General features: G+C 40.2%; 2 protein-coding genes across 3 annotated transcripts; one reads left to right on the top strand and one right to left on the bottom strand.

Moving 5' to 3' along the window:
- Positions 1-4,982: 4,982 nt before the first annotated feature.
- On the bottom strand, positions 4,983-9,946 carry LOC136435677 (NOP protein chaperone 1-like). 2 transcript variants are annotated; one of them, XM_066429322.1, is made up of 5 exons: positions 9,840-9,946; positions 8,876-9,000; positions 8,198-8,344; positions 6,301-6,684; positions 4,983-5,991 (listed from the first exon to the last, which is right to left on the bottom strand). In XM_066429322.1, the coding sequence occupies exons 1-4, from the start codon at positions 9,940-9,942 to the stop codon at positions 6,556-6,558; spliced, it is 504 nt and encodes a 167-aa protein (XP_066285419.1). In that variant the 5' UTR covers positions 9,943-9,946; the 3' UTR covers positions 4,983-5,991; positions 6,301-6,555. The 2 variants fall into 2 exon arrangements, with proteins under 2 accessions (XP_066285419.1, XP_066285420.1); XM_066429323.1 differs by lacking the exon at positions 4,983-5,991 and having other exon boundaries at positions 6,499-6,647.
- Positions 9,947-13,064: 3,118 nt separating this feature from the next.
- Positions 13,065-25,250, top strand: LOC136435664 (solute carrier family 41 member 1-like). Its single transcript, XM_066429312.1, has 11 exons — positions 13,065-13,215; positions 14,214-14,744; positions 17,266-17,373; positions 18,019-18,090; positions 18,585-18,729; positions 19,716-19,874; positions 20,768-20,915; positions 21,727-21,800; positions 22,719-22,853; positions 23,538-23,686; positions 24,997-25,250. Exons 2-11 carry the CDS (start codon positions 14,313-14,315, stop codon positions 25,180-25,182), a joined length of 1,608 nt encoding a protein of 535 aa, XP_066285409.1. The 5' UTR covers positions 13,065-13,215; positions 14,214-14,312; the 3' UTR covers positions 25,183-25,250.

Genomic DNA, 25,250 nt, shown 5'->3' with positions numbered 1-25,250 from the left:
TATATAGGTCCCTGGGTGGTCGTATTGGGCAGTTTTGACTCACCAATGTACCGGAAATACTATGCTAAATAGAGGTTGTTCGTTATGATACCCTAATGGGAATTTTACCCCTAGGAAGTGACGTCAGCGGACAGACTCCCCTCCACGGCAAAGACAAGACAGTCTACAAACGTACACCTCACCCTTTGTATATGTTAAACTGTAGACTGGTTACAAATCAAACGTCACTAAACGCCACCACGTACTGTAATCAGAGAACACATCTGTAAAACGTCCTGTTCTCAGAATTTTTCAAAAATTGGTCTTCAGGTGGGGGCGTCAAAGGCAAGTTCAAAATGAGGGGAAGAGGAAATCGCATTGTCATTGTGATGTAGGAGCAAAAAGTGCACAACAAAAAATACAGAGCAGCTCAGTCTTACAGTTAATGGAGATAATCATCTGTAAACTTTTAGTATGATCAGATGACAAAGCTAACTAATCTTGAAGTAATGTTGATGATATGAACATTAGAGAAGTGACATCAGCTAACAGAATCCCCTGGTCCATGGCAACAAGACAGTCTATAAACGTTTGCCTGGGACTTTTGATATGCCAATCTGTAGACTAGTTACACAACAGACGTCACTAAACACCATCACGTACTGTAATCAGAGAACTCATCTGTAAAACGTCATGTTTTCAGACTTCTTCTCAGATTGGTCTTCAGGTGGGGGGCGTAAGAGAATTTCCCAAGGGAGGAAAGAGGAAATCACATTGTCTGTGCTGCTGCTCATGGATATGGATATCTTTCTTGCGAATTTCATCAGATTCATTGTGTGATGTAGGAGCAAAAAGTGCAAAGACACAACAAAAGATGCAGAGAAGCCCAACCTTACTGGGAATGTAGATATTATTTGTGAACTTTTGATATGATCAGACGAAAGAACTAATCTTGAAGTAATGTTGATAACCCCAACATAAAAACTTCGATGTATTTGTTTGATCCCGTACCCTGAACCAAAGCAATGTTGTACATATGCCAAAGTTGTACGTGAACTTGAATAAATATCGTCATGACGGTACGTAAAAGGATACGACATGAAGATATATTCTTCAGACAGAATTCGTTCAATCTCACTTTTGCGCGTACCGTGTCACCTTGCTGTTCCAAACAAACAAACTTACGGGGAACTTTGTACATTCAAGAGTCTATTTGGGACAAAGTTATTGGAATTATCTGCGTATTTGTCCATTGCTGACCTACAGACAAGGAGGACCAACCGTTAAGTATGACAGTAAGTGTGTTGTTGCTGCTGGTTACGTGGGGTTCTCTGTGGTCGGGTTGTTCATGTCTGCCAGCTGAATGTGCGATACAGCAGCTGTACATTGTAACATTGGTTGATTGTAATTTTCTAAACCTTACCACCATTCCTGATGGCATACCGCCCAACGCTGGGCGATTAACTGCCGCATTTAATAACATTAAAAATGTCACTTACTTGCCGCAACTACCGCGACTGTTTACACTGGACCTGGGACATAACGACATGGAATCGTTTTCCTGGATGTCTTTGCGCGCTGTGCCGGATTTGCGTATTTTAGATCTACGCAGAAACCGACTGCGGTATGTGCAGCTGGACAAAGTCATTGAGCATCTATCGAAGCTCAAAACCGTCGATGTAAAGTTTAATAAACTTGCGTCTCTCTCTCCGTTCGAACTGGGGTGGCCACAGGTTACCACAGTCTATATCATGGAAAACCTCTTTCACTGTGACTGCGACCTCTCCTGGCTGATTGACAAGCTGACGTGTTTACAAGCCTGTCAGGGGAGAGACGAGAAGGCCTGTTGTCGGTCGTGTTCAGCCTGCTTTCTGGCTATAAACCTAAAACGCAAACTTGTCTGCCACAGTCCGAGTGGACTGAATCGACTGCCTTTATCAGACGTGTCCAGTCAGCAAATGGGTTGTGAACCACGCCAGCCGACCACAAAAGCTGTCTTAGTTCCTACGGCGAAGACTAAAAGCCTACTACAGAGCAATGACACTTCTCTTATCAAACGTTTTGGAGATGCAACCAAGCAAAACCTCAAACGGAATGAATTAGAAACAGAGGAATGCTACACTAACGACATCTCGACAATGATGAACCCTTCACAGAACACTACAACGACGTCTGCTAACAGCTTGAATATGAAGAAAAGAGAGACCGACAAACTTCCGGTTCCCTACATCATCATAATTGTGACAGGAAGTTTTCTAACTCTCACCTTCATCTTCTGCATCATCGGAATGAAGATGAAGAATAAACAATACTGCAACATCCGAGAAGAAGCCAACATGGGTTTGTTTGACTTGTGAACTCGTCTTAACACGATACATTTGCTATTTATTTAACAATATCTTGATATTTCCAGAGTTGAACCGAGCATAAAGCTAAACCTTCAGTACACCTTGTTATACATTGTATTTTTGCAGGAGCTGTCAATCACGGACAACTAGCTGTCATTCAAATCACACCTCCAATAGTTAACGCTTTCTACCAGAGCACCAATGATGAAGAAAGCCCGCAGGACGACCATTCTGCTGCTACGGATGAAAACCAAACCTCGGCGCCAGCCCTAAATTCGACACACCAGAGTTCCTCTGAAGAGGGCTGGAACCCAGAACATCTAGCCGTCCTGGAGAATACTGAGCACTGCATGGGATCTACACATAGCGGGCACTCGGAAGCAACAACTGTGCCATCCCGCGTGTATGCGTCGTGGGATGTCAACACCTCTGGAGAACACGCAGCGATCCCGCACAATGAGAACTGTACAGAATCTAACAATCATCCCCAAGAACCAATCACATCAGCCCATTTGTACACGTCAGTTAACGTCAACTCAGCAAACATCAGCACTTCTGCGGAAGGTTTGAATCATGGAAACCCTGTGGGTCCTGATGACCTTTGCAGGGAACCCATATATGGCAGGCGTTCGCAAGCAGATGCTACGTCATCTAGCCTGTACACGTCACCACAAGGCAACTCGGCAAACCCCTGTGCTTCTACAGAGGGTTTAAATTATGGAGAGCCTGTAGCTCCTGACATTGATGAGCTCTGCAGTGAGCCCATTTACGGCGCGCGGTAGCAAGCAGCAGCATCTATGACATCCCGCCTGTACGACATGTGTGACTGATCGATCTTCTACTAATTGAAGACGAGGTACAGACCAGGGGCTTACACAAATTTTATTACCCAGAATCCTGTTGTCAAGCAGACGACAAATGTTGTGAGGAACACTTTTTTGTTAATCTCCAAGCAGATCTATAGGTTGCATAAAGACCGTATCAAACTGGCAGAGGAAGTACATTTTGCAACCCAAGATCTGCGATAACTGAAACAGGGTGGAGCATTTCTATTCAATAAAGGTGTCGCTGCCCCTCTTCGTTGTAATGCTAGCAACCGTACGAATTGCATTGCATTACAAGCTCCTTCTTCCAGTTGGATACGGTCTTCGCAATCCATTGGGTCTGGCTGGAGACTACTTTTTTGTCTAAATGTTGTGTGTGATAGTGGACTGAGGACGATATTTTCCTCAAAGTTTGCTCCTAACACAACAAGGAACACATGGGCATAGTAGTATTACCATTGCTACGGCATCCAGCTAACTTTCCATGAATAATGTACACGTTGCCATGACGGTGGATGTTGGATATTTGAGTGACGTTCTACCGACTCAACAAACGGAATGTTACCGAAGGCCTGATGTGTGCGGTACGACCGTTTTGTCGTGTATTTATTTTTCTTTGGTCACGTTTATATGACCTTGGTACTCTCTTCAAGTCAAGATGGGCACAACAACTGCTGTATAAAAGCTAATTAGCGGCATATATTAATGACGAATCTTCTCTCCCGGAATAATGTTCGCACCTGTCCAAGAGCACTGTCATTCTGCGTGCGGCGGACGGTAGTTTCAAGTTGAAATATTATGGTGTCAGCACGACTAGAGAGAAAATCTAACATACATAGCATTAGTGCAAAGGTAATACATGATACTGACAGAATAACAGAAAAAAAGGATGGTTTATTGTTCTGCCAGATTGATTTCAATCAACCGTTATCGGAAAAGTGGCGATTTTATGTTAACCAACGTTATATTGTATATCCCAAATTGTCAAGCCTTTAGTAGCAGCTAAGGTTTTGCCTTAGAATTCATAACTATACTTTAGCATAGATTTTTATATAAGTACACGCACCTTCGTTCATTCATAATAACTTTGTTTTAAAGACAATTGTCATAGATATAATAATTTCACCTTGTATATATTACTGTTACACTTGTGGTACTTCTCTTTCTATATGTTGAAACAAACTATCAATCAATAACAGTCGCTGTTGAATGAAGCTTTGTCTGCTGTGTAGCATTATTTGTCGAAAATTGGTGAGATCTTTACTGAAAGCTTGAAATTTAATGATAGAAACAGTTTAAGCATTAAATTAAATTAAGTTTCGATTGAATTAAGTATATCCTAGGACAGAATAAAGCTAAAGTATCCAAGTTAACAAGTTACCAGTTTTGGACAGTTGCCCCATATTACTACATTTTGCTGCTGTATTATGCAGAAGGCGGTTATGTTTTATTCCTAGTGTAATCCCTTATGTTTAATGTTTAGTTCCATGGTCTATCTTTGCTCATCACGTCATGACAGCCATACACGTCTCTGCAGTAAAGTTTTCTAGAGATAGGTGGCGCTTTTGATAAATGAGCTTTGTTTACACAACACTTTATCCTGCCCCAAAACAAGTTTACTGCAAATGTATGAATGCAACCCTTTTTGAGTTGTGAAAAATGCCCTTCTCAATAAATAATCGATTGATTAGCTGATTGATTGTACACATAGTATTTCAACATCTTCCAAAACAAAGTATAAGGATATAGACAATGTGAATTATAATTAAGTAAATTTTAGACTGCGAAAACTGTGAAATGGAAACTACAACAATAGACCACAACAAGCGACAGCATTTTGCACTTTTATTACATAGCTTAGTTCAGTACAGTTCTAATGTAGCGTTATCTGTAGTATAGTTCAAGACAGTTTGGCACTTAATGCTACACTGCACCGGTATCAGTCTGTCATAACTGTAAGTCAAAAGTTTCAAAAAGGTTAGAATAAACTGAAAATATCTTTTTCAAATCTAACATATCTGCTAAAATATGTTAGTACAGAAACACATATAGATACATTACTTTTGAGTATATCATGTACATCAGGCTTTAAAGTAAATATCACTAAGATCGGGCCTTACTTTTCTCCTTTTAACTAGCAAAATAAAGTGTTTGTTTTTTTAAAGATAAAGCCATGTTGATGTGTTCCCAAAAACTGATGAGAGCATGTGAATGAAAAAAAAGGTTGTCAAAAAAAGTTGCCTTCATGAAATTTACATGGTCAGAAAGGTTGAACAAATGACTGAACACACAGAGTATGATATACATCCATATAATTGACTCAACGTGGCTTAATTCAATGCTTTTGAATGTTATAAATGACTAAAAATAGAGGCCCTAAGGTGTGCTATCTTCCGGGCTGGTTGTAAATATCCTTTTCCTTTTATCTAGCAAAATAAAGTTGTTGTTTTTTTTTAAAGAAAAGGCCACGTTAAAAAACTGATAAAAGCATGCGAATGAAAAAAAAATTGATAAGAAAAGTTGCCTTCATCATGAAATCTACATGGTCAGAAAGGTTGAACAAATGACTGAATGAGTATGATATACTGGATGACATCCATATAATTGACTCAACGTGGCTTAATTTATGCTTTTGAATATGTTATAAATGACTAAAAATAGAGGTCCTAAGGTGTGCTATCTTCCGGGCTGGTTGTAAATATCCGTTCCTTTTCTTCTTTTATCTAGCAAAATAAAGTTGTTGTTTTTTTTTAAAGAAAAGGCCATGTTAAAAAACTGATAAGAGCATGCGAATGAAAAAAAAAATTGATAAGAAAAGTTGCCTTCATCATGAAATCTACCTGGTCAGGAAGGTTGAACAAATGACTGAACGCACAGTGTATGATATACTGGATGTCATCCATATAAATCACTCAACATGGTCTATCTTATGCTTTTGAATATGTTATTAATGACTCTAAAGAGAGGTCCTATATATAAGGTGTGCTATCTTCCGGGCTGGTTGTAAATATCCTTTTCCTTTTCTTCTATTATCTAGAAAATAAAGTTTGTTTTTTTTTTAAAGAAAAGGCCACGTTAAAAAACTGATAAGAGCATGCGAATGAAAAAAAAAAATTGATAAGAAAAGTTGCCTTCATCATGAAATCTACATGGTCAGGAAGGCTGAGTGAACAAATGACTGAAAACACAGTGTATGATATACTGGATGTCATCCATATAGATAAATCAACATGGCCTAACATGTACGCTTTTGAATATGTCATGAATGACAGAAGTAAAAAAAAAGAGGTACTAAAGCGTACTATCTTTTGGGCTGGTCGCCCCTTATAACTCCTCTATTTTTGGTCTGTTCTGTCTTTTGGACTCCTTGGCAAGTCTGAGGTTCTGTTCTGTTACCTCCCCCATCAGTGTTGCTGCATCCCTGTTGTCTGATTGGTCATCTCCATGGAGACCAGCTGCATATCCTCCTCTTCTTCTGATGATGATGAGTGTTTTTCTATGATAAGGCCATGCTGTTTTGAACCTATTAACAACTGATGTGAGCATACGAATGAAAAAACAATTGTCAAAAAAAGTTGCCTTAAAATTGTAATCACGAAATCTACATGGTCAGGAATAGCGGACCCGTACTGTACCGTAAAAGTTGATTAGGCCACACCAACTTAATTTTATGGATGACATCCTCTGGAGTCCCCAAAACTAATGCGAGAGGGCGAAAAAAAAATCTAGCAAAAAAAAAGATTATAAACCGGAGGACTACATAGCTGGTATTGCGAATTAAACCACAGAACACAGTGTAACAAACAAACTAGTCTATGTGAGTGTTTATAGTGTATTACGACAAGCCGGCTCAATGCTGCCCCTTTGTGGCAATATGAGTCTACAAGTTTCGGAGCATCTTCGGAGGTGATTTTTTTTTCTTGAGAACAGGCGAAAATCAATGCGCGCGCGGATGTCATCCATAAAATTAAGTTGGTGTGGCCTTAGGTACAGGTCCAAAATACCAGATCATGAAGTACCAGTACTGTACCGATATAAATTTACACCAAGTATGTGCTTATTTTGTGACTGATCTCCTGACCTCATATGCAACACCAAACCAAAGTGATACCTTGGAACAGCGTACAATATAACTAATATGCAACAGATCATTCAGGCAGGCTGGGAGTTTTGATAGCAAGGCCAAGGGAGTTTCGCAGTAGGAAACCTAGTTATGGTCTTTAGATAAAGATACTGACAAATTAAAAACAGTTTATTTGTGTTTCTGTCATTAGTGAAGAAGTTCAGAAGAACACATGTTGCTTTTTCAAATTATTAAGGTACAGGTACAGGTACAGGTCCGGACCTGTACCTAAACCTCTGTACCGGTACCTGTATCTGTACCTGATGTTACGTTTAGGTACGCAGCACTAGTCAGGAATGTTGAACAAATGACTGAACGCACAGAGTATGATATACTGGATGTTATCCATACAATTAAATCAACATGGCCTAACTTATGCTTTTGAATATGTTATGAATGTGTAAAAACCCTAAGGGGCGAGTACGCCGCTCCCGGGATTAGAACCCGCGCCAATCCCAATCCGCACGGCTTGGGAAATCAACGCGCTAACCACTAGGCTAAAAGGTCCGGACCAGTTAGACAGTTAGACTGGTCAGTTAGTGGAAGTTGATCCCCACTGTTACCCTTTTCTTTTCAGACTCGTCCCGAGTCTCCGAGTACGACATCCCTGTGTGATCTGATTGTTACTCACAGGGGGAACCACTGTAAAAACCCAAAGGGGCGAGTACGCCGCTCCCGGGATTAGAACCCGCGCCAATCCCGATCCGCACGGCTTGGGAAATCAACGCGCTAACCACTAGGCTAAACAGTCCGGACCAGTTAGACTGGTCAGTTAGTGGAGGTTGATCCCCACTGTTACAAATGACTAAAAATACAGGCCCTAAGGTGTGCTATCTTCTGGGCTGGTTGCCCCCTAACTCCTCTATTTTTGGTCTGTTCTGTGCTCTGGAGTCCTTGGCAAGTCTGAGGTTCTGTTCTGTTACCTCCCCCATCAGTGTTGCTGCATCCCTGTCCTCTGATTGGTCATCTCCATGGAAACCAGCTGCCTCCATCTCCTCCTCTTCATCTTCTGAGGATGATTCTGATGATGATGATGATGAGTTGTCACATGTGGGGATCAGTGCCAGGTCCTGGAAGAAGAATCTCGTGAAATATGAAACAAGACATTGAAGTTCCCCTGCAGTATTATATCATGGCAAACTCTAAGAATCTGAGGTTTCATGAAGACCTACCCACATCCCAAATATCAAGATAATCCACCCAGGCATTCTTGAGGAGACACACGCAGACACAGACACACACTTAAACACACACACTTAAACACACACACCTGAAAACATAGTAGTAACATTCTTGGAAGGGATAATAAAAGAGTGTTTCCTCTCTATATGAACATACATTAATCTCCAAGCAGATCCAACGGTTGCAAAGACCGTATCCAACTGGCAGAGGAAGTTTTTTTATTGTAACAGGGCAATAAAAATTTCCTTTGACAGTTTGATACGGTCTTTTCGACAGTTGGATCTGCTTGGAGATTAAACATGGCCTCATCAGACACAGCCTGATTAAACCACAGCTGAAACTAAACTTTCTACAGCTACCTCAATACATGTACCGTAGCAGTAGCAACCACTCCCAGCATACTATAACCTATCACCCACCATCTCTATGACAGGACCCTCACAGTCCTCCACATTCTGTATGTCCAGCTGTCCAGGTGCGGCCATCTGCAGCTGTTTGTTAGCAGCTGACAGCTGCGGGAGGAACCTCTTCACACTGCTCAGTACTAGGGATGGGAACAGGAGCAAGCATGTAAACAGATGACATGTGACTACATGTGACTGCCTTTATCAGTAGGCTACAGTCAAACCTGGCCTACTAAGGTGGACAGGTGGTCACTATAAATTGGATCCTTAATGCTTGGGAAAATGGGAAAAATACATGTTGCCAGCAGTTCTTACCTATAGAAGCACATGCTTGTATTTGGCTGTAATGTAAATACTATAAAGAAAGAAATTGTCCAAATAAGGCAAGTGGCATCTGTGTGGCACAGTGGCAGAGCATCCAGCTATGAATCAATAAGACCCAGGTTCAATCCCCAGTGGAGTACCCAGACATGTCTTGACATGCACCCAGACATTGTGCCCTTGGGAAAGGCACTTAACACCCATGTCCTAAGCCCAGCAGTAGGGTTTGGGTTGGCGTTAGGAAGGGCATCCAGCCGTAAAAACTCTTGCTACAAAAAAGACTTGCACTTGATGAGGAGTTCTTGGGCTTCCCCATCCATGTGCAAGCATGTCCAACCCCAATATGATGGGGAACAGAAGACGTTAAATTGGATAGAGAGAGAGAGAAGGAAGGAACAACTTCCGAACTAGCTTTGTTCTGTCAAAATATTGGTAACAATTTGGTCAACTTTCTTGCATAAAGTTTTTGTTGGTACATATATCTCCCATTCTCCATGTTAACTTAACAATTGAAATTTCAAGCCACCTTTTCCTTCTCTGTTCATCCAAGATCACACAGATACATCTACCAAATAACAATAATAAGAAGTGCTAAAACACATTGACATGGCAAGAAAAGTAAAGAAATTTGCAGCCAAAAAAAAATTTGCTGCCCCACCTGCCGATGGCTTAGGTCTGAACGTCTCCAAGGAGCCTCGAGTTCTTGGAGAAGACTTCTTCTGGAGCAACAAGGAACTTGGGCAGGAATCTGGAAAATGCATGCAAGTAGAGAGTGTCAGTTTGTCATGAACCATTATTGTATCTGCATCTAAAATTGTAATGATTTGATTATACAGTGTTCAGGGTGGCTTTGAGTTTGCTGTTGAAACACAGGGGTAGGCAGGCTGAATTTGAAGACTAAACAAGCATTTTCCCTTAAGTTTGCGGTCTATAATTACAGGTCACCGTGAAAAACACAATCATAAAACTGTCTCGAAAATTTCTACATTTACAGTACAAGGTTACATGTAATTATATTATTTCCATATCTAATACTTCAGTGAGCAATAGCTATATAGCCACTGGATGTTAGACAAAGTCAGTGACTAAAATACTAGTAGGTTGCAAAGCTCTAAAGTACCGGTAGTACACAAATTATGGCCCAAAGTTACATGCATGTACATATTTATGTTTCGCCAACGAAACATATTGTTCTTGTAAGGTTTCTTCTCCTTCTTCTTCTTCTTCTTCTCCTGTCAAACCTTCAAATCTCTTCTTCTCGGTCGTCCGTCGACCAAATTAGCTGAAATTTGGTATGCAGGTAGAGTACGTGTATACCCCTAGACCCTTTTAAAATTTTGTTGATATAAGTTTTTAAAATGATTTTATGGAGGTTTTTTGGTCATTTTCAGACAAAAGTCGCACATGATGGCCTCCAGTGCCGTGGTGTTGAAACCTGCATGAGGACCTGAAATTTGGTTTAGTTGTGCATTGGATATTTACCCAAAGGACCCCATTATTTTTTTTGGCATACACTACTTCAAAATGATTTATTTTGCAATTTTTTGATGCAAATTTTGGTTATTTTCTGTCGGGGCCAGCAAGAACTAGGTCATACTGTAACATAAGCCCTCCTACATGTCTGGGACTTAAAACCAAGCAGATGTCAGGGGGTACCTCTACTAATGGTATTACAGAAAGTTATATGTACCTTATGTTACATGGTACGGATGTTATATTTGAGATGTAGGTACCTATAGGAAAGGTGACTACACCTGACAATTACTTATGCTAATGAGGACCTAATTCGCATAATGTATGCATAGAGTTGTATGTCCCTTACCGTAAATGCTGCGGATGTCATCTTTGAGATGTAGGTACCTTTAGGAAAGGTGAATGCACCTGGCCAAAAATTATGCTAATGAGGACCTCGTTTACATAATTTATGCTGAAACTTGTATTTCCCTTACCGTACAAGCTGCAGATGTCATATTTGAGATGTAGGTAGCTTTAGGAAAGGTGCACACGCCTGGCCATGACATATGCTAATGGGGACCTCACTTGCATAATTTATGCATGATGTTGTATTCCCCTTACTGTAAAAGCTGTGGATGTCATCTTCTACATGTAGGTACATGTAGGAAAGGTGAAAGCACCTGGACATAACTTATGCTCATGAGGACCTCATTTGCATAAATTATGCAGAAACTTGGATTTGCCCAGGAGTTATTTTTGGACAGCCCACTTCTTGCATGAGGAGTATGGGCGAAACATCCTGAATTTGCTCTTAAAGCAAATGACGGCCAGTCTAGTCATAATTTTGTTTGCAGATCAAGTGATCAATACCAACATTGCTCTGAAGTAAATATACTATGTTGGGTACAGACATTACAAAGACAAGTATGCACCATCTTCTTTTTTTAAAAGTTTTAAAAAATGTTTGAGGGACAATAATTTCTGCAATTATTTCAGGAAACTAGTAAAGTTGACAATATTTGTATGTACGTACAGAGGTCACCCACAAAGTCAAGATCAAGTGTGCATGGTCAAACACGACTACGAAGTTAAAGTGAGTAACCCATTAAAGAATGCCAGGCCACGTCACCAGTATGTAGTGCTGATATTTAAACTATCTTTAGATACTCTGCCCTAACACAGACAAGAATAGCCCACAGGAGTAAATGATACAAGACAACTTACTCTAACTCCACAAATATCTGCTACCTTAAAATGTTGCATATAACGTTTAAATCCCCCCAAAACAAGACCGGTTACTGTTTGAATCATAGGACCTTTCAACTTCATTCATACATTATGAATTAAACAGATGAAAAGCAAAATTATCCGACAAAACCTGTATTTCAAGGTGATAAAAATAAGCATGTTGTAGTAACATTTTTATCGTGGCCCGAAGGCATTTCTACATTCTGGTTGGGAACCGGCGTTGTACGTTGCAAGACGGTCAATAAAACCAGCTCGTCACAACGTCCACGAAAGGAGCTCAGATATGCAGCAAGGACTGGAGGTTTGTGACCTTTCCTTAAGACGCAGTTTGGTATCTTTAAGGAGAGATGGGACTGAATAAAGTAGAAATGAAGACTGTGACATATTCCTAAACCAGCTGGTGTATGTCAGTTGTGTCATTATATTTTCTGTAGCGCTCAGTACTGTAACATACATGTATAGCTTGCATGAGTGCAAGAGTGTTTTGAACAAGTACATAGCTTTTCTTTGTGCCACAATTTGAACAAATTATCTTTAGATTTAATGTTAAACTATGTATGTGCAATAGGTTTGTAATGATCTGTATATGGACAAATAAAGAGACACATAAAATCTTGTCTCCTATATTATATATGGGGTTAACATATTCAATGGATGACACATTTCTTGGCTGTTGATAACAAAAATGGTAACCTAATACAAATTATGGTTGCCTAATCATATGATATATACAACGTTATATATAACATAGCAGCAACACATTATTGAAGCAAAACATTAATGATTTTGTTTTTCAAATTTGGAAGTCATAGAAACATTGAAATTATTATAAACATTTAGTACACATGGCCTACCTGTCCCAATCTTCAGAAGTTCGCTAGAGTGTCTCTGACCTTTCTCTCCTGTTCCTCTACATTCTTCCCCCTCTGTCTTGAGATCTTTGTGATCTTTTGATGTTGACTCCAAATTTGACATGATTTGGCCCTAAAAATTGAAGCCCTTTTGCACACACTATCTATTATACCTTGCTTTAACTTTCGAAACTTCTTAAAGGTCTTCCTTCCACTATAAAATGATAAATTGAAGACACAAATTTTAGATCAAGCTAGCACATGCATGTGGCCTCTCCTGATCCGGATAGGTCAGAGCTCAGAGGTTAGAGTTCAAAGGTCAAAGTTCACTGGTGCCAAGATGGCGGCGTGTTGCTGATGTGTCCGGTTTTTCTCACGTTTTTCGCTCTCCAAACGTCACTAAACAAACACTAACAACACTTCAACAGCCGGAACTTTTGCATCGTGAGAAAGAAACAACGTTTTGCTTTCACAAAGAAGGTATGGCGAGTTTGTATGAAGTGTTATTTAACGTAGGGTTGTTGCGTCATGTGCCAACATATTTTTCTAGTCCCTCCAAGTCCAAGTTGACAACTGTCAACATGATATAAGTGACGTTATCCCTTCGGTCTGGTATAGTATAGAAAATGTTTAAGCCTACCAGGAATCTAGATTCACTTAATGACATCGCAAATGTTGATTTAATTCTCCTTAGATTAGCCCCTCGACTTTCTGTATATTTTCTTCTATTTGTAACAGTGGTGTTTAGAAACACATTTGAAAACCCGAAACGTACTTGACTAGTACGTAATTGAAACAGGTCAAATTCTTGTTGATTTTGGTTTGGCAACTTCCCAACCACTTTGAGCGACTTCTGGGTTCGAGGACCGGTGAAATAACAACCCTTAAAACTACACTTCTACGCCCCCCTCTGCCTACATGTATATACAGAGGACAGTGGCATGTACATGTGTGCGTCATACGTTTGGTGATGCAATGGTGGAACCAATTTTTAGATTCAATCCTTTGTGAACTATAATCCTGGAGTCTTCTGTTAGATTATGCTGCCAACGTGTCAAAATACTCCAATTCTATTGTGAATTAAACTTTAAAGAAAGATTTTACTATATTTTGTTTATATAAGACTAGTGCTGCCATGATACATACCACCAATAAATAATTATAGTATTTTGTAAACATATTCTAAACTTTACCTTCTAAGGTATCAGACTTTTTCACTTATGCTTTTCAAACTTGTTAACCTATGTTGCAAATCAAGTGGTGAACTTTGAAAATGCTGCATTTGACACTTAAGAAATGCATTTCAAAACAAATACTTATATAATGTTCTTGTCAAAGCTTAGAATGATCAGTGTTTTGTATATTGTCAATAACATATGCTAGTAGCTTAGGTTCTAGAAATGTAAATTAGCACAAATGCACAACTTAAGTTCATATTTAGCTACCTTGTAAATTTTTCTCTTCTACTTCTTTTCTAGATTAGCGAGAGTTCGGAGCTGGCAGGCGACATTGGCAGGAGGTTGACCTTTAACCCCGTGCGGTATGTGGTACAGCGAGCCTTCAGCGTCGGCTCCCAGATGATGCCTGCGGACAAGGCGGGCATCCGGCAGAGGAGACAACAACAACAACAGCAACAACAGAGTAAACAACAACAACCACAGGGTAAACAAACCAGCAAAATGGTTCCCAAGATCACCACGGACTCGGACACCGAGGCAGGGATCGACCCCCCTGACCTTTTGACCTCCGACCCGGATCATGTGAAATCCACCCACCGCGTGAGAAAGACTTCCGAGAACGGACCCGTCCCCACGGACGAGCTCTCGGTGGAAGTTCTGGACTCCGAGCCTCTGATCAGAGAACGGGAAGCGCGAGAAGAAGATAAGAGAAGCGAGATGATGAAACATAAGGAAGAGACAGCGTTGACTATAGCACTGGAGTGTTTCTTCCCTTACCTTGTGGCAGGGTTCGGTATGGTGGCAGCAGGGATGGTACTAGACATCGTACAGGTGAGAAACTCTCTTATCTTACAGGTGAGACAAGTAGGCAACATAGTATATGGAGAGATTAGAGGCAGGTAATATTATGATTTTTACAGGTGAAACAAGTCAGCAACATGGTATGGAGAGAAGGTTTCATACATGTATAATTATACAGGTGAGAGCTTGGAAATTTCTTTAACATAACACATAGACAGGTAAAGCAAACAGGTGAGGCATGGTGTACAAGTATGGTAGGTGAAAACATTACAGACAGGTATCATATTACTCAGGTGGAACAAGTACCTACTAGCACCAGTACCAAAGCACTCAGTCTGGTAGGAATAGAATGCAATTAACTGTCGTAGTTAGACTAGCCCATATATAGTTCATTGTGTTCTCACTCTCTTAACCTTTAGCACACTGAAGTAGCCGTTTGACAATTGTTACCTATTTCTTATAATTATATTTAGTACAGAGTTAGGCAGCAGGGATTCGGAGAAGGTTAAATAAATACTGTTGAGGATTTCTATGTTCACCAGTCTGCAACACATCTCTAGGGACGTCTTTGATCCATAAGAAAGATTATAAGGCGATGATTAAGAAAGGTGATGATTATCTGGATCTTGTACTGAGTAGATGAAAGGCAGTTCTTTGTATGGAAGAGTCGTGACGTGTGATGGAACATTCTTCGCAATTTGCAAGATCTTTCTTTAGTATTGTGCCACGTCACAAAACTGCATGTACAAAATTATAATTGACCTTTTACTATATACGTATGAGGTTATCCTAGTTTTGCACATCTTGCAATGATCTTTATTTAGTAAGTTACAAAGACATCTGTATCTGCTACAGTTGTTTGTTAGGAAAATTGTTTTGATTAATGAAAAAAAAGGTTTTCAAACAAACTTATTATTTGTAATGTAATGTATGCATAAACTTTAGCCTTAGCTCTTCTTCAGTTTATATTTCAACCCATAAAAAAAATTAAACTTTAAAAGTGACTGTACAGCATTTACAGAAGTGTGGAGTCCTGCCTGATTCTAAATCTTTGTCCATTGCATAGTCCAGCTTTCTGCTGTGTTCTAGGTGAAGTTTTAGGTAGTTAATGCATTACAGATGTGTATTAAGTCTATAGCTTTGGTGCCAAGTATAGATATACAATTACTGTAGGAAGCACACCGTGTACATACTTGGCATGGTGACTCGTACTCCTATACAGTTGCTATACTATAGACAAACTAAAGAGGTGTGAGAAAATGGTTGTTTAACAATGACTACCTTCACAATTAACACTGTGACAATATTCCTATGGCCCTAGGCTATGTATGTTATGATGTTAGCAAATTTTGAAATGTAGGAAGGTTAGTGAAGAACGTGTGTTGACTTCAGGTAACTTGAAGAGTGGACTTAAGCCCTTTAGTGTTTATAACTTCAACTTAATGACCTGGGTATTATTTGCTCGATCAGAAGAGAAGATATAGAGTGGATTCTACACGGTTGCGGGGTCAACATAAACTGGGTCAAAACTAAATATCATTATACTCGAATGTGTCATATGTGTTTGATAGCTGGAATGTGCCACCATTTGCGTTTGAATATGCACAAACTATTATGTAGCTACTGAGGCTTGAACTTAAAATTACAATACATGCCTATTTATTTATCCATTGGTCATTCTTAAGTGAACTTTTAGCAGAAAAAAAATCAGATATGTCCATTCACTCTCTCAGACTGTATGCCTAGATATAGAATTCCTCCATGTTTTCATGTTGATATTTTATTTTCCTTTTCATCTTGAAAAATGACTGCAAACCTAATGTATATACATATACAAGTGTTCATCCTGGTACATCCTGTATTGTTGTAGCGTATCATAACACATTTTTGTATTATAGATAATTCTTAGTTGTTGATGTTCTATGTTATTTGCCATACATTGTACCTGAATGCAATTGTTGTGCAATAAAGTTTGACTTGACTTTTGTCTCAAATTGCCCATTCTACAACCAAGAAAGAAATGAGCTGTTTAAAGAGGCCACCATTTTCCATCCTAATTTCTTCACGTTTATAGACAAAAAGAAAACTTAATTGTCCTCACAAAACCCACACATTACAGAAAAAGTGAGATCATTTAATTTGTCTTCCACTGTCTCGGAAAAATTAGTCAAACACAATAAGATACTCATAATAACTATAAAATCATTATTTTAAGTTTTTATTTTGAGCTTAGAAGGCAAAAATTAAATGTTTGCGGTGATTTTAAGTTTGCGGCAGCGCTATAGTCACAATTTGCTGCTACAGTATTGGACAAAAATGTTTGCGGTGGTTTTAAGTTCGCGGTGAAACAGTCGCTGCAAAAACCGCGAACATAAAACCACCCCAAACATTTCTGCATTTACAGTAGAGCTTAGTGTCAGTAGTTAAGTTAACTAGAGTAGTCACATGCTATATTGTTCATCATTGTCTGTCTGTCCACCCCGTGGTACACGTATTGCAATTAGCCTACGGGCAGGAACTTGCAATAAACTTTATCAATTCATTTTTTCAGCACTGGCCAGTATTTGTACAGGTGTCTGAAGTTTTTATCCTGGTTCCTGCGTTGCTGGGTCTGAAGGGAAACTTGGAGATGACCTTGGCTTCACGTCTTTCTACTGCTGTGAGTAAAATAAGAAGTGTTATGATTTTTACCTCCTTGAAAAAAGGAGGTATTGTTTTTGGTCTGTCTGTCTGTGTGTTTACCTCCATGAAAAATGGGGGTGTTGTTCTTGGTGTGTGTGTATGTATATGTGTATGTCTGTGTATGTGTTTGTGTTTCCGGATATTTGAGGTCAGTATAACTTTAGAACCTCTAATTGTGATGATTTTTTATATTTGTTTTGGGAAGACGAAAGTCAATGTTGATTTCGGGCCACTTGGTGTCTTTTCTTGGTACTGCACCATAACTTGCATTTTTTAAATCTTTTGTATTATTTTAACTTAAAAGTAAGATTTCCAGGTAGTACAGTAACTGTACATGTTACATAATACAAAATGAATTAAGCAATGCTCTAGAGTCAGCATCCACTATTTTATCAGTGACTATGAAGCTATCTTAAATGTTTTCTGAAATGTTAAACTCATAATATAGTCGTTAGAAATTAAGACAGTTTCTTAATGTATTTTGTACAATGTATTATGTAATTACATGTTCTGCCTTCACCGACAAATGTTTTTGTAGGTGTGAAATGTTAAAACCAGTTACTGAATGATACAAACAGTGATGTTTTGATTGACAGAAAACTTTAACTTGTCTTCCTGACAGGCCAATCTGGGTTACATGGACAATAGGAAAGAACAGTGGAGACTTATAGTGGGCAACATGGCTCTCACTCAGGTAAGTTAACATGCAGTCGGCTTTTTTATATCAGAGAGTATTTAATTATAAATATAGAATACAACATGGTGTATTCCGCATCGCCCGAGGTATACGGGTGATCGGACCCGCGGGAGGGCTGGGACCGAGGGTGATGCAGAATACTCGGTGTTGTATTTTCTTTATGTCATATATAAACCCACCCGATAAAACACACTTTTCAATGCGAAATGCGCCAGACTTTGAGGGAGTTTTGTGTACATTTCGTCAAACAAAAATATTGTAACAACATCAATTAATAAGTTCCAACATCCGAATCCGATATTCAAGTTTCCCACAGTGGCGCAACCGGCGCACTCGAAAAGCATTCTAGATATTATATGGAAGCCTGTGTGATAAAAGTAAAACACCGTGTGATTCTGTTTGGCTTAGTCTCACCATGTGCATACTTTGCAGGTTATTATTATAGACGTTACTGAGACCTGAATTCTAACAATGTTTTTTTCCCTTGCCAGGCCCAGGCCCTAGTTGTAGGGTTCCTGGCGGCTGTAGCAGCGATAGTGTTTGGATGGATCCCAGAAGGGAAGTTTGACATCCACCACGCCTTCCTGCTCACAGCCAGCAGTATGGTCACAGCTTCACTGGCATGTGCCATTCTGGGTGAGAAGTTATGCCTTGAAAACCTTGTTCAGTAGTCTATTCCTTGTAATACACAAACGTCTTAAGCAGTTGTTTTTAAGAGCCACATGTCTGCAAAGTTGGTGTGTTACACCAAATGGTATTGCTAGTTATACGGGATATACAGACACAGATACAATGTACAGTTGAAAGCATGACATTTTGTACATGTAGATATTCCACATAGTATTACATGTAATTTCTTTGAATTTGGACAGTCTGATTCTAGAAAAGCTATTGAGTTTATCTAGATCCACTTTTAGTTGTCATCTATAGACAGCTATTATTCCAATAAGTGGTCTTAAAAATACATAGAATACATAGTTACATACATCACAATGCATACATACGTATTAGAATAAGCACCATGTATTCGGTATCCCATGAGGTGCTAGCCCGACCTTCGGCTGGAGGGCGATACCTACCAAAAAAACACTTTTCAATTATTATAATTATAATAATAAGTTTATTGCAAATTCATGCCTGTAGGCTAATTGCATGTTGACAACAATGTTGAAGCACAAAAAAGTAGTAAAATAAAACATAAGCCATACATGTGATAGAAGATCATACTATTTTGCTTGTCTACAATAAGTTTCTATATCTACGGTACTAATGTGGTATTTGATTTCTTCTTTGAAAGCAGTGGAAAATAAAAAGTCCCACACTTTCAATGATGAGTGGGTTGGAAGATTTCAAAAGGAATATGAGTTTCTGTGTATTTCTTAATCTAGTAAGGTTTTTAGAGATGTTGGATGCTTTGGTGAATAATCTGTTTCTTTTGGCTTCAAATTTCGCATATAAATGTATTTCATTTTCCACTGCTTTCATTGCACACTGTTTACACGTTTTAATGCAAAATACTCAATACACCAGATGTTGATGGTTTTGTGTCGTCGAATAAAAAATTGTCCCAACAGCTTGCCTTTAAGTTATTGATATTTCAATTCTTTTTCTGTACTTCCTAGGTACCATCATGATCGCCGTGGTGATATTGTCGCGGAAGTGTAAGGTGAACCCAGACAACGTGGCGACCCCGATCGCGGCGAGTCTCGGAGACCTGACCACGCTGGCGCTGCTGTCGTGGATCAGTAATGTGTTGTGGAGGGCTATAACAGTGGAGGATGGTGAGTTGTTAGACTGTTTGTTTCTTTGTTTGTTTGTTTGTATCTCTCTTTTATTCCCTTCACATGGGGGTTGGACGTGCTTGCACATGGATGGGGGACCCCGTGGACTCCTCATCAAGTGCAAGTCTTTTTTATAGCAAGAGTTTTTATGGCTGGATGCCCTTCCCAACGCCAACTCAAACCCTACTGAAGGGCTTAGGACATGGGAAATGTGTGTTAAGTGCCTTTCCCAAGGGCACAACGTCTGGGTGCATGTCCGGACTTGTCTGGGTACACCCCTGGGGATTGAACCTGGGTCTCATTGGTTCATAGCCGGTTGGTAAACTGCCTTGATTTAAGGCATAAACACACCTTCTAGATCTGTGCAGTTTAGGTACAAGCTGCATATATAAGACCAGACTAAAAAGGTTTGTTCTACTCACCACGGGATGGATCCCTACTATTATCTACAATATGTGTGGTGGGTTCTTTAATGTGTGGTTCTCCTCAAACACTGCACTTCCAGCTTTCTGTCCCATTGAAAAGGATCTCCATCCAAAGTTAAGCAATTGTATTCATGTTCATTGCTAAGCCAAGTGAGAAAATATTTTGTTCTAGTGCCCTTCAAAGCTGTACAATTCCCTATATTGTTGCCAGCAAGCTTTCAATTCCTATTATGAAAATAAATCAGTTTTAGTCTTCTAACATTGAACACAGGCTTAGCAGTCAATTTTGGAATTCAGAAAGTTTTACTGTTCTGATTTTTACTTGCTTCTCTTGTTGTTGTTTTAAGGTGCAAGATAACGAATGGCTCCTAACCATCACTGGAGCCTTTTTGTTCCTAGCACCACCGATATTTTATGATTAACAGTTGGTATCATATAAAAATTATATACTCTTGTTGATGTTTTTAGGTGCGAGATTTTGGATGGCCCCCACAATCACCGTACTGTTTTTTCTATCGGCTCCGTTCTGGATGTACATGTCCCACAAGAACCCTCACACGAGAGAGGTGCTCAGACATGGCTGGGAGCCCGTCATATGTGCCATGGTCATCAGCAGGTTAGCACTTACAAAAGATAACTTTTTTGCTGTCAAATTTTCATTGTCTTCTCAAATGACTTTCTGACTTGAATTGACTTTTCCTGTATGATAGACAACAGAAAAGACAAAGGAGTAGTCCCCTTGCCGAATTTTTGTCACATTAGCTGAGCACATTTGGCATTAATGCTGGATTTCCTCTGCTCCCTGCATGACTAAAGGCCGTGGCAGAAAGGCAGAAAACACTAATGCTGGAAATATACCAAGTTGGTTCAAGCCTAGATTCAAGGCATGGCTGCTAGGACATTGAGGGAGTGGTTCTTGGACAGCCATAATTACCATGAAATTACCATGGCAGTGTGCACTAACCAAGCATTGGTGCTGCATAATATGAATTTCTGGCATTAAGGCTACATTAGAGGACAGTTTGGCAATTATAATAGTACAGGGCTTAATCTAAGCAGGGAAACAGGGGCACTGTGCCCCTATGTCCTGCACTCCCATGCCCTTACAGTGGGAAGCAGATCCTCTGACAAGCATAAAATTCTGATTAACAAGGGATGCTATTAAATCACATGTGGCCACAGTCTTCAACTGTGACCTATCTGACAGTAATTTTGCCCCTCAGGAAACCTTTGAATGCCCCATCTTAATTCAAAATTCTCTGAAACTAGAGGGGGGGGGGAGGCAAAACTCCTTCCATACCATCCCCCCGAACTACGGTTCCAGGCGACTCTATCCAGTGGGTCCACACTGGTGAGGCAGCACACTTTGATGTGAAATAAACTTTTTGGACACTGTTGACCGTTTCTTCCTGATTCTTTTCCCACAGTGGAGGAGGCCTCATCCTAGACTTTGCTGTTTCTGCGTACCATGGTATAGCGGTTTTTACTCCTATCATAAATGGTAAGTGAAAACAAGACTAGTTTGATATCAGTTGTGACATGAACATTTTTTTCTTCAATTTTCATCCCTTCTCCTGTCAAATTGAGATAAGTATTGAATTTGTTGTATGCAAATTAATTGCAGTACTGTAAGCTAAAGATAGGAGGCACTGTTGCAAGGTTGCCTTGCCTTAGACTCTTTCATCTTCCTGTGTAAAGGGAAAACATGTATCAGTATTAGTTTCGAATTCTTCTTCATGTAAACCAGTAGTCCACTGTGTTATGAATTATTATATGTAAACTGCATATTAAGCATAATCAAAGATCTATGGATTGTTATGATATTTGGTTTGTGCTTACATCTTGACCATCTGAAAAAATTATTATTAATAGATTTTAGGCTCCCTCATAGCTAGCCTGGTAGCCACTCGAAACAGGCCGGCTTAGGGGTGTTTTACTGGCCCCAATCCTACTAGTGAATGGCCTTTTCTGTCGGCCATTCTTTCCAACTCAGGCAACTGAACATCAACTGTCCCAAAGAAGTTTTTTTTTTTGTTCTTCACTTTTTGACAGACATGCACTTAAATTTTTTATAACTTATTCTAACAGTGCCATGTAGGAGAACAATAACCTATTTTTACACCAGGGTAGAGTGAGGACATTTGTGTAAAGTGCCTTTCCCAAGGGCACAACATCGGTGGCGTCAGGGACCGCTGAGTTCTAAGGGGACACCCTGCAGTTACGCCACCCGACCCCTCCATAGAAGTTAACCATCTCAGTAAGATTTCTGGACATGCACTAATAATCTGGCATGAGTGGGAGAGAAACACTGACCGAGCACCATACCGGATACCAGGGTATGGCTACCAGGCTACTTCATAGCTATCTAATAGTATATGGTACTGCATATTCTGACTTGTTTTCACCATGTCCCCTGCAGGTGTTGGAGGGAACCTTGTGGCTGTCCAGGCCAGCAGACTGTCCACGTGGCTGCACACAAGAGGCAAGCCCGGGACACTTCCGGAGGGGGCCATACACGGATGTCCTAACCCCGTCAGAACATTCTTCTCTTCAGGTTGGGGATGTGCAAATCTTCCTTTATGAACTTTTGTACTTTGCACATTTTGTTTATTTTCAAAGCTTGTTGTGCTGTTCTGTTATTGTGGCCTCACACCAATGTTTACAGTCAAACCTGTACGTGTGACCACCTGGCCAATGTGATCATTTATTGGCGGTCCCTTAGATGACTTTGTGGTCTTTTACAGCAGTTTTGACTGTATTTTGATTGCCCATTATGTTGTCCTGTTATTGTGGCCTCACACCAATGTTTAGTTTGTCAATTTCACATATACACACTAGGACAACCAAGGTGCTGCTCAAATTGGTTGCCCCGAGGTCACCTGATCTTCCTGAAATGGTCTAACACCAGGGTTTATTTTCTCTTTCTGCAGGTGTACATGCTAGGACGGCCAGGGTGCTGTTCCTATTGGTGGCCTCAGGTCACCTGATATTCCTTATACGGTCTCACACCAGGGTTTATTTTCTCTGTCTGCAAGTGTACATGCCAGGACGGCCAGGGCGCTGTTTCTATTGGTTGCCCTAGGTCACCTGATCTTCCTGATATGGTCTCACACCAGGGTTTATTTTCTCTGTAGGTGTACAGGCCAGAAAGGCCAGGGTGCTGTTCCTATTGGTGGCCCCAGGTCACCTGATCTTCATGATATGGTCTCACACCAGGGTTCATTTTCTCTGTCTGTAGGTGTACATGCCAGGACGGCCAGGGTGCTGTTCCTATTGGTGGTCCCAGGTCACCTGATCTTCCTGTACCTGATAGCTTACGCCAATGCCGGCCACACCACCATCACAGCTATCTTCACGGTGATCTACCTCATCGCAGCCATGATACAGGTCAGTTGTCATGGCAACCATTTGCAAACTGATAACAAGCTTGCAGTTTCTAAAAACTCATACTCCCTGAGAAATCATTTAGGCAACATTCTGAAATTTAGATGATATCATATGTCAAATACCATCAACCCGAATTATGTAATGGCTTTGTTTTTCCTTAACAGTATGTTGTTCCCATATACAGCCATGGAAAAAAAACAATGCAGTTTCCCAACACTCATGCCCCAAAAGAAAGCATTAGGGAAGACAAATGATGAAATTTCCTATTTTATGACTAACAGTTTAATTTTAAAAAGTTCTGTTTTTTCTCAACAACGCCTACGTCGCTTGCTATCTTCCTGTTAATGGCGTAACGATTTTGTCCCAGAACCCAGAGGCCACGGGTTCGAATTCCATGACAGTATTTTGCCACCAACAGGGCTCGAAATTCTTTTTTGGAAATAGGTGCACTGGTGCACCCAACCCAAAAAATTAGGTGCACAGAAAAAAATTGGGTGCACCACATGAAATAAAGTTCAATGTCAACAAAACATTTTGACGCTACTGCCTCACTTAGAACTTCAATCTGTGATTCTATCCAGATTTCAAATCTCAACCAAGCAATACATAGAATAGAGTACAACAAAAGGTTATATTGCTTGTTCTGATACTTACATTTCAAGTCAAATATTCTGTATGCTAGTTCACAAGAGAACCTTTACCATATAGAGTACAAAAATATCTAGGTGCACTGTTGCACCCTCAGTCAAAAATTAGGTGCACAGCTCCTAATTTTGGGTGCACACATGTGCACATGCACCCACTATTTCGAGCCCTGCACCAATGTTGTGCCCTTGAGAAAGGCCCTTGATTTGATTGATTGATTGGCTGTAGAAAAAGTACAGCCAGGGCTACCCAAATAGCCAAAGGAGACCTTAGAGAGAGAGAGAGAGAGAGAGAGAGCCATGGTAACTAAATATACAAAATTTAATACAAAAGGTAGAGGCACTTAACACGACTTTCCTCACTCCACCCAGGTGTAAAAATGGGTACCTGGCTTAGGTTGGGAAGGTAAAAGGCGGTGGAAGGAGAGGGATGGGCTCCACCTTTCAATTCTGTGCCCTAGACCCGATGGATAACAACCCACTGCCCCTACAGCATGGGCTATGGGACTACCTTTAACATTTACAATTTTACCAAGGTTTCCTCCGAGATCTAGACCTGTCTTTATGATCTCTCATGCACTACTTCGTACTTAGAATATGTTCAATAATTAAGGAAGTAAAGTTTTTTCGTTCAAACGTGTGAAAATTTTCTGTTTTTCCCTACAGGTTGCTATCCTACTGTTTGTAGCAGACTGGCTGGTCCACTACATGTGGTTGAAGGGCAACGACCCCGACAATTGCACCATCCCGTATCTCACGGCGCTCGGAGACCTGCTGGGGACGGGACTGCTCGCCGTGGCCTTCCACACGCTCTGGCTCATCGGCGACAGAGACAGCGACGTCGGGGACTAGAGACGGGAGAGGTCGTGCAGGTCACTATTTGATAATCAGGACATTATACGCTCGTTCTCATTTAAATG

Source organism: Branchiostoma lanceolatum, chromosome 5 (genome assembly GCF_035083965.1).
Source record: "Branchiostoma lanceolatum isolate klBraLanc5 chromosome 5, klBraLanc5.hap2, whole genome shotgun sequence".
Taxonomy (NCBI): domain Eukaryota; kingdom Metazoa; phylum Chordata; class Leptocardii; order Amphioxiformes; family Branchiostomatidae; genus Branchiostoma; species Branchiostoma lanceolatum.
The sequence above is the reverse complement of the archived record's forward strand: the minus strand, read 5'-3'. Positions and strand labels throughout refer to the sequence as shown.

What these genes read in the sequence shown, in the direction of transcription:
- LOC136435664 (XM_066429312.1), top strand. Translation starts at nt 14,313, where the DNA reads ATGATGCCTGCGGACAAGGCGGGCATCCGGCAGAGGAGACAACAACAA. An exon ending in TGGTACTAGACATCGTACAG is followed by an intron (nt 14,745 to 17,265) that starts GTGAGAAACTCT and finishes TCATTTTTTCAG; the next exon opens with CACTGGCCAGTATTTGTACA. An exon ending in ACTGGCATGTGCCATTCTGG is followed by an intron (nt 18,730 to 19,715) that starts GTGAGAAGTTAT and finishes TGTACTTCCTAG; the next exon opens with GTACCATCATGATCGCCGTG.
- LOC136435677 (XM_066429322.1), bottom strand. Translation starts at nt 9,942, where the DNA reads ATGCATTTTCCAGATTCCTGCCCAAGTTCCTTGTTGCTCCAGAAGAAG. An exon ending in CAGACCTAAGCCATCGGCAG is followed by an intron (nt 9,001 to 9,839) that starts GTGGGGCAGCAA and finishes TCCCATCCCTAG; the next exon opens with TACTGAGCAGTGTGAAGAGG. An exon ending in CAGCAACACTGATGGGGGAG is followed by an intron (nt 6,685 to 8,197) that starts GTAACAGAACAG and finishes TGCTCACATCAG; the next exon opens with TTGTTAATAGGTTCAAAACA.